The 13,032-nt window shown below is 42.3% G+C and overlaps 2 protein-coding genes across 2 annotated transcripts in view; both read left to right on the top strand.

Moving 5' to 3' along the window:
- Positions 1 to 13,032, top strand: part of mettl13 (methyltransferase 13, eEF1A lysine and N-terminal methyltransferase) — a 58,301-nt gene that overhangs the window by 12,142 nt on the left and 33,127 nt on the right. The gene's annotated exons all lie outside the window — the stretch shown is intronic.
- rangrf (RAN guanine nucleotide release factor) lies at positions 3,295 to 4,126 on the top strand. The gene has a single exon (XM_061978611.2). The coding sequence runs from the start codon at positions 3,476 to 3,478 to the stop codon at positions 4,037 to 4,039; it is 564 nt and encodes a 187-aa protein (XP_061834595.2). The 5' UTR covers positions 3,295 to 3,475; the 3' UTR covers positions 4,040 to 4,126.

The raw sequence follows: 13,032 nt of genomic DNA, 5'->3' as shown, positions 1-13,032 counted from the left end.
ACGCGGTGCCCGCGGGCACCAGGTAGCCCGTAAGGACCAGATGAGTAGCCCGCTGGCCTGTTCTAAAAATAGCTCAAATAGCAGCACTTACTAGTGAGCTGCCTCTATTTTTTTTAATTTTATTTATTTACTAGCAAGCTGCTCTCGCTTTGCTCGACATTTTTAATTCTAAGAGAGACAAAACTCAAATAGAATTTGAAAACCCAAGAAAATATTTTAAAGACTTGGTCTTCACTAACTGACAAAGAAACAGATAACAGATTTGGTGTCTAGTTCAAAGTGTGACATGATTTATTTAAAAATTTGAGAGTTGACTTTTGTATTTTACATGAGTTATTATTTGTACAACCATGGTGCAAAGTAATTCATGATTTGTTAAAAAATGTTAGTGGCTAGCTAGTTAAAATGGGATATTGTGATTTCACAAGACTGTCTTAGAAGTGATCATTTGAAAATGTTCAATTTGAAAAATGTGCACTTAGAGAAAATATAAAAATAAAGTGTTGCATATTGATATTTATCTGTTTCTATATATATTTATTGTGAGAAATCATTAAGATGATCATTGTTTCCACAAAGATAAATATCATTAATTATTAATAATAACATAAAGTTAAAGGTAAATTGAGCAAATTGGCTATATCTGGCACAACGACATCCTCGGTACAAAGCCCACATAAGGGCAAGGAAAAACTCACCCCAGTGGGACGTCGATGTGAATGACTATGAGAAACCTTGGAGAGGACTGCATATGTGGGTAACCCCCCCCCCTCTAGGGGAGACCGAATGCAATGGATGTCGAGTGGGTCTGGCATAATATTGTGAGAGTCCAGTCCATAGTGGATCCAACATAATAGTAAGAATCCAGTCCATAGTGGGGCCAGCAGGACACCATCCCGAGCGGAGACGGGTCAGCAGCGCTGAGAAGAAACGGCAGATCAACTGGTCTAAAAAGGGGGGTCTATTTAAAGGCTAGAGTATACAAATGAGTTTTAAGATGGGACTTAAATGCTTCTACTGAGGTAGCATCTCTAATTGTTACCGGGAGGGCATTCCATAGTACTGGAGCCCGAATAGAAAACGCTCTACAGCCCGCAGACTTTTTTTGGGCTCTGGGAATCACTAATAAGCCGGAGTTCTTTGAACGCAGATTTCTTGCCGGGACATATGGTACAGTACAATCGGCAAGATAGGACGGAGCTAGACCGTGTAGTATTTTATACGTAAGTAGTAAAACCTTAAAGTCACATCTTAAGTGCACAGGAAGCCAGTGCAGGTGAGCCAGTATAGGCGTAATATGATCAAACTTTCTTGTTCTTGTCAAAAGTCTAGCAGCTGCATTTTGTACCAATTGTAATCTTTTAATGCTAGACATAGGGAGACCCGAAAATAATACATTACAGTAGTCGAGACGAGACGTAACGAACGCATGAATAATGATCTCAGCGTCGCTAATGGATAAAATAGAACGAATTTTAGCGATATTACGGAGATGAAAGAAGGCCGTTTTAGTAACACTCTTAATGTGTGATTCAAACGAGAGAGTTGGGTGGAAGATAATACCCAGATTCTTTACTGATTCGCCTTGTGTAATTGTTTGGTTGTCAAATGTTAAGGTGGTATTATTAAATAAATGTCGGTGTTTAGCAGGACCGATAATCAGCATTTCCGTTTTCTTAGTGTTGAGTTGCAAGAAGTTAGCGGACATCCATTGTTTAATTTCATTAAGACACGCCATCAGTACCCAAGAAGTAGCTCTTGGTTTCAAAAAGGTTGGTGACCCCTGATCTATATTGATATATAATGCTGGTGCACTAATTGTAAGTGTATCTTGTGTTTTTTATGTTGATTTAATAAATTTAAAAAAAAAATAATATATATATATATATATTTTATTTTTGTATTATTATTTTTTATTTCTTGTGTGGCCCGGTACCAATCGATCCACGGACCGGTACCGGGCCACGGCCCGGTGTTGGGGACCACTGATCTAATAAGTACAGAGTAGAGATGCGCGGATAGGCAATTATTTCATCCGCAACCGCATCAGGAAGTCGTCAACCATCCGCCATCCACCCGATGTAACATTTGATCAGAACCGCACCCGCCCGCCATCCGCCCGCACCCGCCCGTTGTTATATATCTAATATAGACGATGCAAGGCATTAGTGAGGTTATAAAGCTTTTGCCTGTTAAAGAAAGGAGACTGATCCAATGCAGCACAGACATTCGCGTGCCACGCTGTCACGACCCAGACGCACACCAGTGCGCAATCATATGGGAGCCGCGCTGAGCGCACCTCCAAGCGCGTATCGCTGCCGGCGACGGCCGGGTATGGGCCCGACGCTCCAGCGCCATCCATTTTCAGGGCTAGTTGATTCGGCAGGTGGGTTGTTACACACTCCTTAGCGGGTTCCGACGTCCATGGCCACCGTCCTGCTGTCTATATCAACCAGGGTGAGCCCCACCCCTTTCGTGAGCGCACTGCGCGCGGAGTGACCCCTGTTACGCGCCCCCGGCAACAGGGGTGGTGGGCAGGTAAGCTGCGCGGGCGGAGCGCGCGGAGTGACCCCTGTTACGAGCCCCCGGCCACGGGGGTGGCGGGCAGGTAAGCTGCTTACCTGCTGCGCGTGACGCCGGCCGCGGCGAAGGCGGACGAGGCGGGGTGTCGGTGCGGTGGGCACGGTGGTGACCCTGGACGTGCGTCGGGCCCTTCTCGCGGATCGCCTCAGCTACGGCTCCCGGTGGGGCCCTCTCGGGGGAAGGGGCCTCGGTCCCGGACCCCGGCGAGGCGTCGGGGGCCTTCTCCGCTCCGTAAAAGTGTCCATCTCTTTCTTTCTTTTTTCTTCTGTTGTGGCATATGCAGCAGGTGCCTGATCGTTTTTCGTATGTGGGTAACAACATTTAACTATGTATATATATTTCCGAATTGGTTTAACTGCCACCCGCCTGAATCTATTTAAAATCTAATTTTTTTTTATTTCAACCGCCCGACCCGACCCGCGGATAAAATCTAATTTTTTAAAATTTCATCCGCCCGATCCGCGGATAATCCGCGGATAATCCGCGGACTCCGCGGTTGTGCCCGCAAACCGCGCATCTCTAGTACAGAGTCTTCCGGACCTCCTACCATGAATTGATTAACGTGGACCCCAACTTAACAAGTTGAAAAACGTATTGGGGTGTTACCATTTAGTGGTCAATTGTACGGAATATGTACTGTACTGTGCAATCTACTAATAAAAGTCTCAATCAATCAATCAAACCCTCGGCCAGAGGTCCTGGGCACTCTGCGCCTGACCTGTAGGTGGCAGCAGTGCGTTAGGTTAGGTCTCCAATACGAAGAAGAACTCCTACGCGGAAGGATTAAAGCAACTTTCGTCATGTAGCTATGGTGACTTAGTTTTCCTCATTTTAGGACATTTTCAACCTATTCGGCGTTGTTTTGTGGAATAAATCCAGCGGTCGTGTCGACATGGATCCCCGCCCGCTGTTCGGAGGCGCGCTTTCGGCCTTCTTCCCCGAAAGCGCCGCGGACATCAGCAACCTACGAGAGATTCCGGACAACCAGGAGGTGTTCGTCCACCCTAACACCGACCAGAGCCTGATCGTGGAGATCCTGGAGTACCAAGCCCATGTGGAGGACCAGGACGCAGCCCGGTTCCACTTCGAGGACATCGCGAGCAGCAACGCCGTCTCCCAGGACGGTGGCGCACAGGAGGTGACGGACGTGGTCCCCTTGCCCAAATCCGAGCTCTCCCTCTCGGCGTGCAGCTCCGCCTGGGCGCTGACGGGCACCCAGTGCGTGTCCAAGTACAACGAAGAGGCGAGGAACAAGGTGAGCATCCACCTGGGTGTGTTCCGCCTCCCGCAGTTCGACACGGAAGTTCTGGTCACGTTCAACGACCCGCAGGGGATCAACCCTGCCAGCAGCAGTGCAGCGGCTGCCGCGGGCACCGACGGAGAACCGTGGACTGTGCAAGACTTCCAGCACCTGCTGCGGTCCTTGACGCTGCACAACCCGGGACTGTTCGGGTAGAACTCTCTGAATCCTCCATCATGCAACTAAAATAGTCAAAGCCACTATTTTTAACCACAATAAAATGCACTGTCGTTCAATACAATAGTCCTAAGATTTGTGTGTCTTGTTCACATTTTCACTCGCACATAGGAGTATTTATTCGCAAAATAAGACTAAACTTTATATGTATATGTATATATATACATATGGCTACTTAACACCCATATTATTTTATTTGAGTGTTTCCGTTTTAATTGTATAGGTTTTTGTGTTTTTTATGATAAAGCAAAAAACGTGTTGGCTGCGTCACGTCCGTTTTTGTGACGTCACACCAATCCACTTCCTGTTGTCATATTGCTTCGAGTTTGATTGATTGCTTGAGACTTTTATTAGTAGATTGCACAGTACAGTACATATTCCGTACAATTGACCACTAAATGGTAACACCCCAATAAGTTTTTCAACTTGTTTAAGTCTTTGGACTTAAACAAGTTGAAAAACTTCTTTGTGGAAACACTAATAACTGGGATTTAATAATAACTGGGATTTATATAGCGCTTTTCTAAGTACCCAAAGTCGCTTTACATGTAGAACCCATCAATCATTCACACCTGGTGGTGGTAAGCTACTTTCATAGCCACAGCTGCCCTGGGGTAGACTGACGGAAGCGTGGCTGCAATTTTGCGCCAACGGCCCCTCCGACCACCACCTATCATTCAATTCACCGGTGTGAGTGGCACCGGGGGCAAAGGGTGAAGTGTCCCGCCCAAGGACATAACGGCAGCGATTTTTTTTGGATGGTAAGAGGCGGGGAGCGAACCTGCAACCCTCAAGTTTCTGGCACGGTTGCTCTACCCACTACGCCATGCCGCCCCTAAACACTGATCATCTTAATGATTTCTCACAATAAATATATATAGAAACAGATAAATATCAATATGCAACATTTTATTTTTATATTTTCTCTAAGTGCACATTTTTCAAATTGAACATTTTCAAATGATCACTTCTAAGACAGTCTTGTGAAATCACAATATCCCATTTTAACTTGCTCGCCACTAACATTTTTTTAACAAATCATGAATTACTTTGCACCATGTTTGTACAAATAATAACTCATGTAAAATACAAAAGGCAACTCTCAAAAAGACATGCACCTGGGGATAGGTTGATTGGCAACACTAAATTGGCCCTAGTGTGTGGATGTGAGTGTGAATGTTGTCTGTCTATCTGTGTTGGCCCTGCGATGTGGTGGCGACTTGTCCAGGATGTACCCCGCCTTCCGCCCGATTGTAGCTGAGATAGGCTCCAGCGCCCCCCGCGACCCCGAAGGGAATAAGCAGTAGAAAATGGATGGATGGAACTTGTTTAAGTCGGGGTCCACGTTAATCAATCCATGGTAAAAGAGTAGCATGGAAACATTTCTTATCATAACGCATTTCAGTCGTACATGCACACAAAGCGGGCACCAACAAACGACAGGTTCCAGTTAGGATACATTTATTGGAGGAATTGAAAAAGATATATATTTTATAGAAATTTGTTTACAATTTCAAAGTCACTTGGGTTGTCCAAGGTACATTTTCCTTTAAAAAAAATGGCATAAGATTTGTTTTACCTTGGCAAAATAAAAAAACTCCATGACTACTTGTAAGAAACGCAGAATTTGGAGTTATTTGGGAAGGAGATGTTTTCACAGAAATCAAAATGATATTTTTGTACAATATCACTTAGACTACTGTATAAATACCATTTGCTTGTACTAAGTTTTTAAGTCGGAAGGAAAGTGCAACTGAAGTTCTAGAAAATAGAAATGTAATTTTAAACTATCAATAAGGCTGGAGGAGCACGGGGAGAATATATATATATATATATATATATATATATATATATATATATCACTGCCGTTCAAAAGTTTGGGGTCACATTGAAATGTCCTTATTTTTGAAGGAAAAGCACTGTACTTTTCAATGAAGATAACTTTAAACTAGTCTTAACTTTAAAGAAATACACTCTATACATTGCTAATGTGGTAAATGACTATTCTAGCTGCAAATGTCTGGTTTTTGGTGCAATATCTACATAGGTGTATAGAGGTCCATTTCCAGCAACTATCACTCCAGTGTTCTAATGGTACAATGTGTTTGCTCATTGGCTCAGAAGGCTAATTGATGATTAGAAAACCCTTGTGCAATCATGTTCACACATCTGAAAACAGTTTAGCTCTTTACAGAAGCTGCAAAACTGACCTTCCTTTGAGCAGATTGAGTTTCTGGAGCATCACATTTGTGGGGTCAATTAAACGCTCAAAATGGCCAGAAAAAGAGAACTTTCATCCGAAAATCGACAGTCTATTCTTGTTCTTAGAAATGAAGGCTATTCCATGCGAGAAATTGCTAAGAAATTGAAGATTTCCTAAAACGGTGTGTACTACTCCCTTCAGAGGACAGCACAAACAGGCTCTAACCAGAGTAGAAAAAGAAGTGGGAGGCCGTGTTGCACAACTGAGCAAGAAGAGAAGTACATTAGAGTCTCTAGTTTGAGAAACAGACGCCTCACAGGTCCCCAACTGGCACCTTCATTAAATAGTACCCGCAAAACACCAGTGTCAACATCTACAGTGAAGAGGCGGCTGCGGGATTCTGGGCTTCATGGCAGAGTGGCAAAGAAAAAGCCATATCTGAGACTGGCCAATAAAAGAAAAATATTAAGATGGGCAAAAGAACAGACATTGGACAGAGGAAGACTGGAAAAAAGTGTTGTGGATGGATGAATACAAGTTTGAGATGTTTGGATCACAAAGAAGAACGTTTGTGAGACGCAGAACAACTGAAAAGATGCTGGAAGAATGCCTGACGCCATCTGTTAAGCATGGTGGAGGTCATGTGATGGTCTGGGGTTGCTTTGGTGCTGGTAAGGTGGGAGATTTGTACAGAGTAAAAGGGATTCTGAATAAGGAAGGCTATCACTCTATTTTGCAACGCCATGCCATACCCAGTGGACAGCGCTTGATTGAAGCCAATTTCATCCTACAACAGGACAATGACCCAAAACACACCTCCAAATTGTGCAAGAACTATTTAGAGAAGAAGCAGGCAGCTGATATTCTATCGGTAATGGAGTGGCCAGCGCAGTCACCAGATCTGAACCCCATTGAGCTGTTGTGGGAACAGCTTGACCGCATGGTACGCAAGAAGTGCCCATCCAACCAATCCAACTTGTGGGAGCTGCTTCTAGAAGCGTGGGGTGCAATTTCTCCAGATTACCTCAACAAATTAACAGCTAGAATGCCAAAGGTCTGCAATGCTGTGATTGCTGCAAATGGAGGATTCTTTGACGAAAGCAAAGTTTGATGTAAAAAAAAATCTTATTTCAAATACAAATCATTATTTCTAACCTTGTCAATGTCTTGACTCTATTTTCTATTCATTTCACAACATAAGGTGGTGAATAAGTGTGACTTTTCATGGAAAACACAAAATTGTTTGAGTGACCCCAAACTTTTGAATGGTAGTGTATATATATTGCTTCGAGTATTGATCGATTTCTCTGTCTAAGAGAGCACATCCTGTAGATTTAATGTGCACAATTGATTATCTTAGTTGCTCAGACAGTAATGTGTTTACCGAATTAGTTCAAAGTGCTGTTCCATTAGTACTTAAAACCCATATTATTTTATTTGACTGTTCGAACATGTTTATCTTCCGTTTTAATTGTATAGGTTATGGGGTGTTTTTTTATGATAAAGCAAAAAAAACGTAATGTGTTTATGGGGCATTCTACCGAATTAGTTCAAAGTGCTGTTCCATTACTAAAAAAGGGGTTCAACAGAACAATTAAGTATATAGACATGGATTTTTACTGAGATTATATTATGATCTGTGTAAACCCACGGCATTAACTGAAATAGTGTTACGATAACTAAATACAAAATCATAATTTATAGCAGACCTGGGAAAAGTAAGGTCTGGTGCGACCCGTTAAGATTTTCAATCTGGCTCACCAGACATTCCCAAATAATTTTTTTATATCTTTTAAGGTGGAAACTGTAGCTGCCATTATGATGTGCAGTGATGTTTTCAAATGACCGTAAGTCTTGAACTATACAAAGTATTTCAATGGTTGGAATCTGCGCTTTTGCATGATATACTAGTCACTATGGTAATCTAATTAGTTACTATGGTAATGTAAATCACAGCAGCTCAGATGAGGCACCAAGCAGTGTGGGTGGGGAGCGTTTCCACAGAGTGTTTCCAGAGCGACCAGCCTGAAATGCGGGTGTTGGGGACAGACGCGGAAGGAGATTTTTACAACAAAATTCTAAAGCTTAGTGATATATCAGATATATTAGATTGTTGGTGTTTTTTTTGTTAGTTTTTTCGCGTTCATATTTCGCTGTTTGTTGCGTTTCGCTTGATTGTAAAATATGTCAATCAAAATGGGGTGTGACGTTCATATGTTGTCAATATTCAGTGTTTTATCCTTCATAGTTAATATTGTAAAACCCACATTCTTTATTTTCTTGTACATTCTGGGTGTCTCATTCAGTAAAAAAATAAAACCATTCCATTCCGTTTTTTAAGGCCGTCTGTCATAACGTTTTTAGCATTCAAAGGTTTTGTATTAGTGTTATATACCAGCCCCCAGACACATTTTTTCTCTAAATTTGGCCCCCTGAGTCAAAATAATTGCCCAGGCTTGATTTATAGGGTACTTTCTATTGAGAAGTAGCTGTCCCCAATCCTGACGCCTAATTTATGAAAATACCGCCTAAAACAATTTTTAGATTTTTTTTTTTCAATGGTGTAATTTAAAATATATTTATGATTAAGTTCAAATTGTGGTTGAAAGACTTACATTTATTGTGGGTTTAATTTTTAAATAAAAAAAACTGCTCAAAAAATCATGTCCCTAGTTTTTAAGTCACTACCTAAAATTACAAGAGTTTTGGAGGCTGGGCTGAGTCTAGATTCAAGCCACGAGTGAAGTGTCTTGCCCAAGGACACAAGGGCAGTGAGTATGGCGGTAGCTGGATTCGAACCAGGAACCCTCAAGTTTCTATCCGGCTGCGCTACTATCTTAGCCACGCCGCCCCATAAAGAGTGTACACCTGTTATTCCGCTTTTGTTCTAGTGCACTGGTGTCAAAACTCAAGGCAGGCCTGGTAAACTGAAAGAAAAAAAAACCTCAAAATAATATTCGTCAAAAGTACTTTAAAATTTCTTTCGACCTCCATTTTGACTTCAACGAATACAAATACATGTTTTGCATATCTTTTAAACAGTAATATCTAATAATGCACCAAACATTTTTAACATACATTCCAAACATATTTTGTTAAAATAAAATAAGAATACTTAAATAGCTTGACTTAGGTAGGTAGGTAGGTCTTTAATGTCATTGCAAGTACAACAAAACTTTGTTTTCAGCACAAACCCGTTAAAGATGAGACAAACAAACAGTGTACAGGGTTACAGAACGGGAACGCTGATGGCTCGCCACTAGGCGCCCTGTAAAAGATGTGAAAAAGGTAAACGCTGGGGAAGGATGAGTAAAAAAAAATACAATCTTGACTGGGCTCCGAAGGGGGCCCAGTCTGGAGTGGGAAAAAACCTCCATAGCAAAGCACATATACTCATACTTGCCAACCTTGAGACCTCCGATTTCGGGAGGTGGGTGGTGGGGGCGTGGTCGGGGGTGGGGCGGGGCGTGGTTGGGGGCGTGGTTAAGAGGGGAGGAGTATATTGACAGCTAGAATTCACCAAGTCAAGTATTTCATACATATATATATATATATATTTATATATATATATATAGATATATAGATATTAGAGATGCGCGGTTTGCGGGCACAACCGCGGAGTCCGCGGATTATCCGCGAATCGGGCGGATGAAATTTTAAAAAATTAGATTTTATCAGCGGGTCGGGTCGGGTCGGGCGATTGAAATTTAAAAAAATTAGATTTTAAATAGATTCAGGCGGGTGGCAGTTAAACCAATTCGGAAATATATATACATAGTTAAATGTTGTTACCCACATACGAAAAACGAGCAGGCACCTGCAGCATATGCCACAACAAAAGAAAAAAAAAAAAGAGATGGACACTTTTACGGAGCGGAGAAGGCCCCCGACGCCTCGCCGGGGTCCGGGACCGATGCCCCTTCCCCCGAGAGGGCCCCACCGGGAGCCGTAGCTGAGGCGATCCACGAGAAGGGCCCGACGCACGTCCAGGGTCACCACCGCGCCCACCGCACCGACACCCCGCCTCGTCCGCCTTCGCCGCGGCCGGCGTCACGCGCAGCAGGTAAGCAGCTTACCTGCCCGCCACCCCCGTGGCCGGGGGCTCGTAACAGGGGTCACTCCGCGCGCAGTGCGCTCACGAAAGGGGTGGGGCTCACCCTGGTTGATATAGACAGCAGGACGGTGGCCATGGAAGTTGGAACCCGCTAAGGAGTGTGTAACAACCCACCTGCCGAATCAACTAGCCCTGAAAATGGATGGCGCTGGAGCGTCGGGCCCATATACCCGGCCGTCGCCGGCAGCGAGACGCGCTTGGAAGTGCGCTCAGCGCGGCTCCCATATGATTGCGCACTGGTGTGCGTCTGGGTCGTGATAGCGTGGCACGCGAATGCTGCATTGGATCAGTCTCTTTTCTTTAACAGGCAAAAGCTTTATAACCTCACTAATGCCTTGCATCGTCTATATTAGATATATAACAACGGGCGGGTGCGGGCGGATGGCGGGCGGATGCGGTTCTGATCAAATGTTAGATCGGGTGGATTGCGGATGGTTGACGACTTTCTGATGCGGTTGCGGATGAAATAATTGCCTATCCGCGCATTTCTAATAGATATATATATATAGATATCTACATCCTGAAAATATGCAAACAAAACTGTGTTTAGATAATTGATACTTCAAACTTGCATAAATAAATATTAAGGAATGTAACATAACTTGGCTTCTGAGAGTTTCAAAATGTAATGAATAAAATGCTAAAGTTGTTGATAAACAAGCAATTATTTTAATAATGAAATATGGTAATTTTAAATGAATTATTATGATCATTTAAAATCAATTATTTCAAATATGTTTATTTTAATGTATAATTCTATGGCTGAATGTAATAAGGAGTCACGAAAAAATACAAATAAAAATACAATTAATTTTGATGTTTTTAGCAAAATATAGTAAAAATGTATTTAGTTTTTTTTTTTTTTAAATTAATAAATATATTTATTTTTAGGTAAGATAAACATAATAATACAATTTATCTCTAGTCTGGATGATTTAGTTCTTGTCACCCTGTTGTCCTCCCGTCATGAAAAAAGGCTGTCCTCACTCAGGTCCGCATGGAGCTGGAGGGGGCGTGGCTTCCAGCTCCGGCTGAAAATCGGGAGATTTTCGGGAGAATATTTGTCCCGGGAGGTTTTCGGGAGAGGTGCTGAATTTCGGGAGTCTCCCGGAAAATTCGGGAGGGTTGGCAAGTATGCATATACTGTACATATGTCAACATCTCAAGACTTGCAACAAAGGGGAGGGAGTGGGGGCTGCAGAGGCAGGCTGCAGCTCTTCAGGCGCTGCTCATTTGTCCATCACCCCTAAGGGATTTGCGTCAAATTATCCATCAAATTGTACAGCAAAATTTTACTGTAAAAAACAGAGTTACCATTTTTTCATTTACAGTAATACGCTGTTTAAAATAAACAACCACAGATTTTACAGTATAAAAAAAACCGGCAGCTCAGTAGCCACAATTGTACTGTAAAAAACAGGGGCACGTTTTTTTCATTTACAGTAATATGCTGGGAAAAAAACAAAAACAAACGTAAATTGTACGCTAAAATTCTGGCAACTGAGTTGCCAGTTTTTTTTTAATCACAAAATCGAGAGGTTTTTTTTAATTTACAATTTTCCTTTTAAAAAAATTGCATAGGCAACTGTGTAACAATATCATGGAGCGAATCCTTATACATCCATATTTATACATTATTATCTGTTACAAGCGGCCCCCCTGAGGGCAGCCATAACGATGTGGCCCTCAATGAGAACAAGTTTGACACCCCTGTTCTAGTGCATGAATCATAAGGACACAACTTCAGCATATGCTGGAGATGTGTATCATCGAACCATTTTTTTAAAATATCTAATATTTTGCACAGACTTTCCTACTAGGATCGTTTAAAAAACAAACGGTTAATTTAACGTCCAGAAACACTTAAGTCCCAGCCATAGAGCTCAGGATGTCCTTAGAAAGACTCGACTTAGTCCACAAATACCCGTGTAAATGTGTTTGAGGTCAACTCTTCCATCAATCACTAGTTTGTTACCTTTAAAAAAACATGGAGAGGAGTTTGAATTTCATTCATGGGTGTTTCAAAATAAAACCCAGCAGTCACTGGTTTGGTATGCAGAACAAAGTAACCCTTTTCTTCCTGTTATTCCTAAAATGTGACACAGGAGCATCTGGAGGTTTCAATTTGAAGCAGCAGGAGTGAGTCAGGTATGTCTCATAAATGCAAATATTTGTCTAGTCTCCTGGAAGCCACCTGGAAACCTCCTAAAAAAATCATCCTTTTCCTGTTTTTAGAACATTTTGTGCCACAGCGTTCAAGGGGGAACTGCACTTTTTTGGGGGATTTTGCCTATCGTTCACAATCCTTATGAGAGACAGGAAGATTAAAGGCTTTTTATTATTTTTTTGCATTCTAATTTGGAAAAATCGGATCATTCTTGGTGGCGAGCCATGCAGCTAATGGGAACAATTCATTCTGCCTCTAAATCACTTTAAAATGCATCCAAAAACCGCCAACAATACTTCATTTACGTTTCGTAACCTGTATAATAAACAAGCTGTAGCAACAATAATAAATCATCACCTTGCGACGGCATGCCACGGTATAAGCCGTAAGCTAGCTTTTGCGTCAGCACCCGAATCACTTTTGAGTTTGTAATGTACAACACTATACGACACAAAGCGTGTTTGTAATGCACAACACAATAATACTGT

The sequence above is a fragment of the Nerophis lumbriciformis genome, linkage group LG18 (genome assembly GCF_033978685.3).
Source record: "Nerophis lumbriciformis linkage group LG18, RoL_Nlum_v2.1, whole genome shotgun sequence".
Lineage (NCBI taxonomy): Eukaryota > Metazoa > Chordata > Actinopteri > Syngnathiformes > Syngnathidae > Nerophis > Nerophis lumbriciformis.
The sequence above is the reverse complement of the archived record's forward strand: the minus strand, read 5'-3'. Positions and strand labels throughout refer to the sequence as shown.

Bases quoted from the DNA above. Each gene is read 5' to 3' on its own strand.
- rangrf (XM_061978611.2), top strand. From the start codon at position 3,476: ATGGATCCCCGCCCGCTGTTCGGAGGCGCGCTTTCGGCCTTCTTCCCC.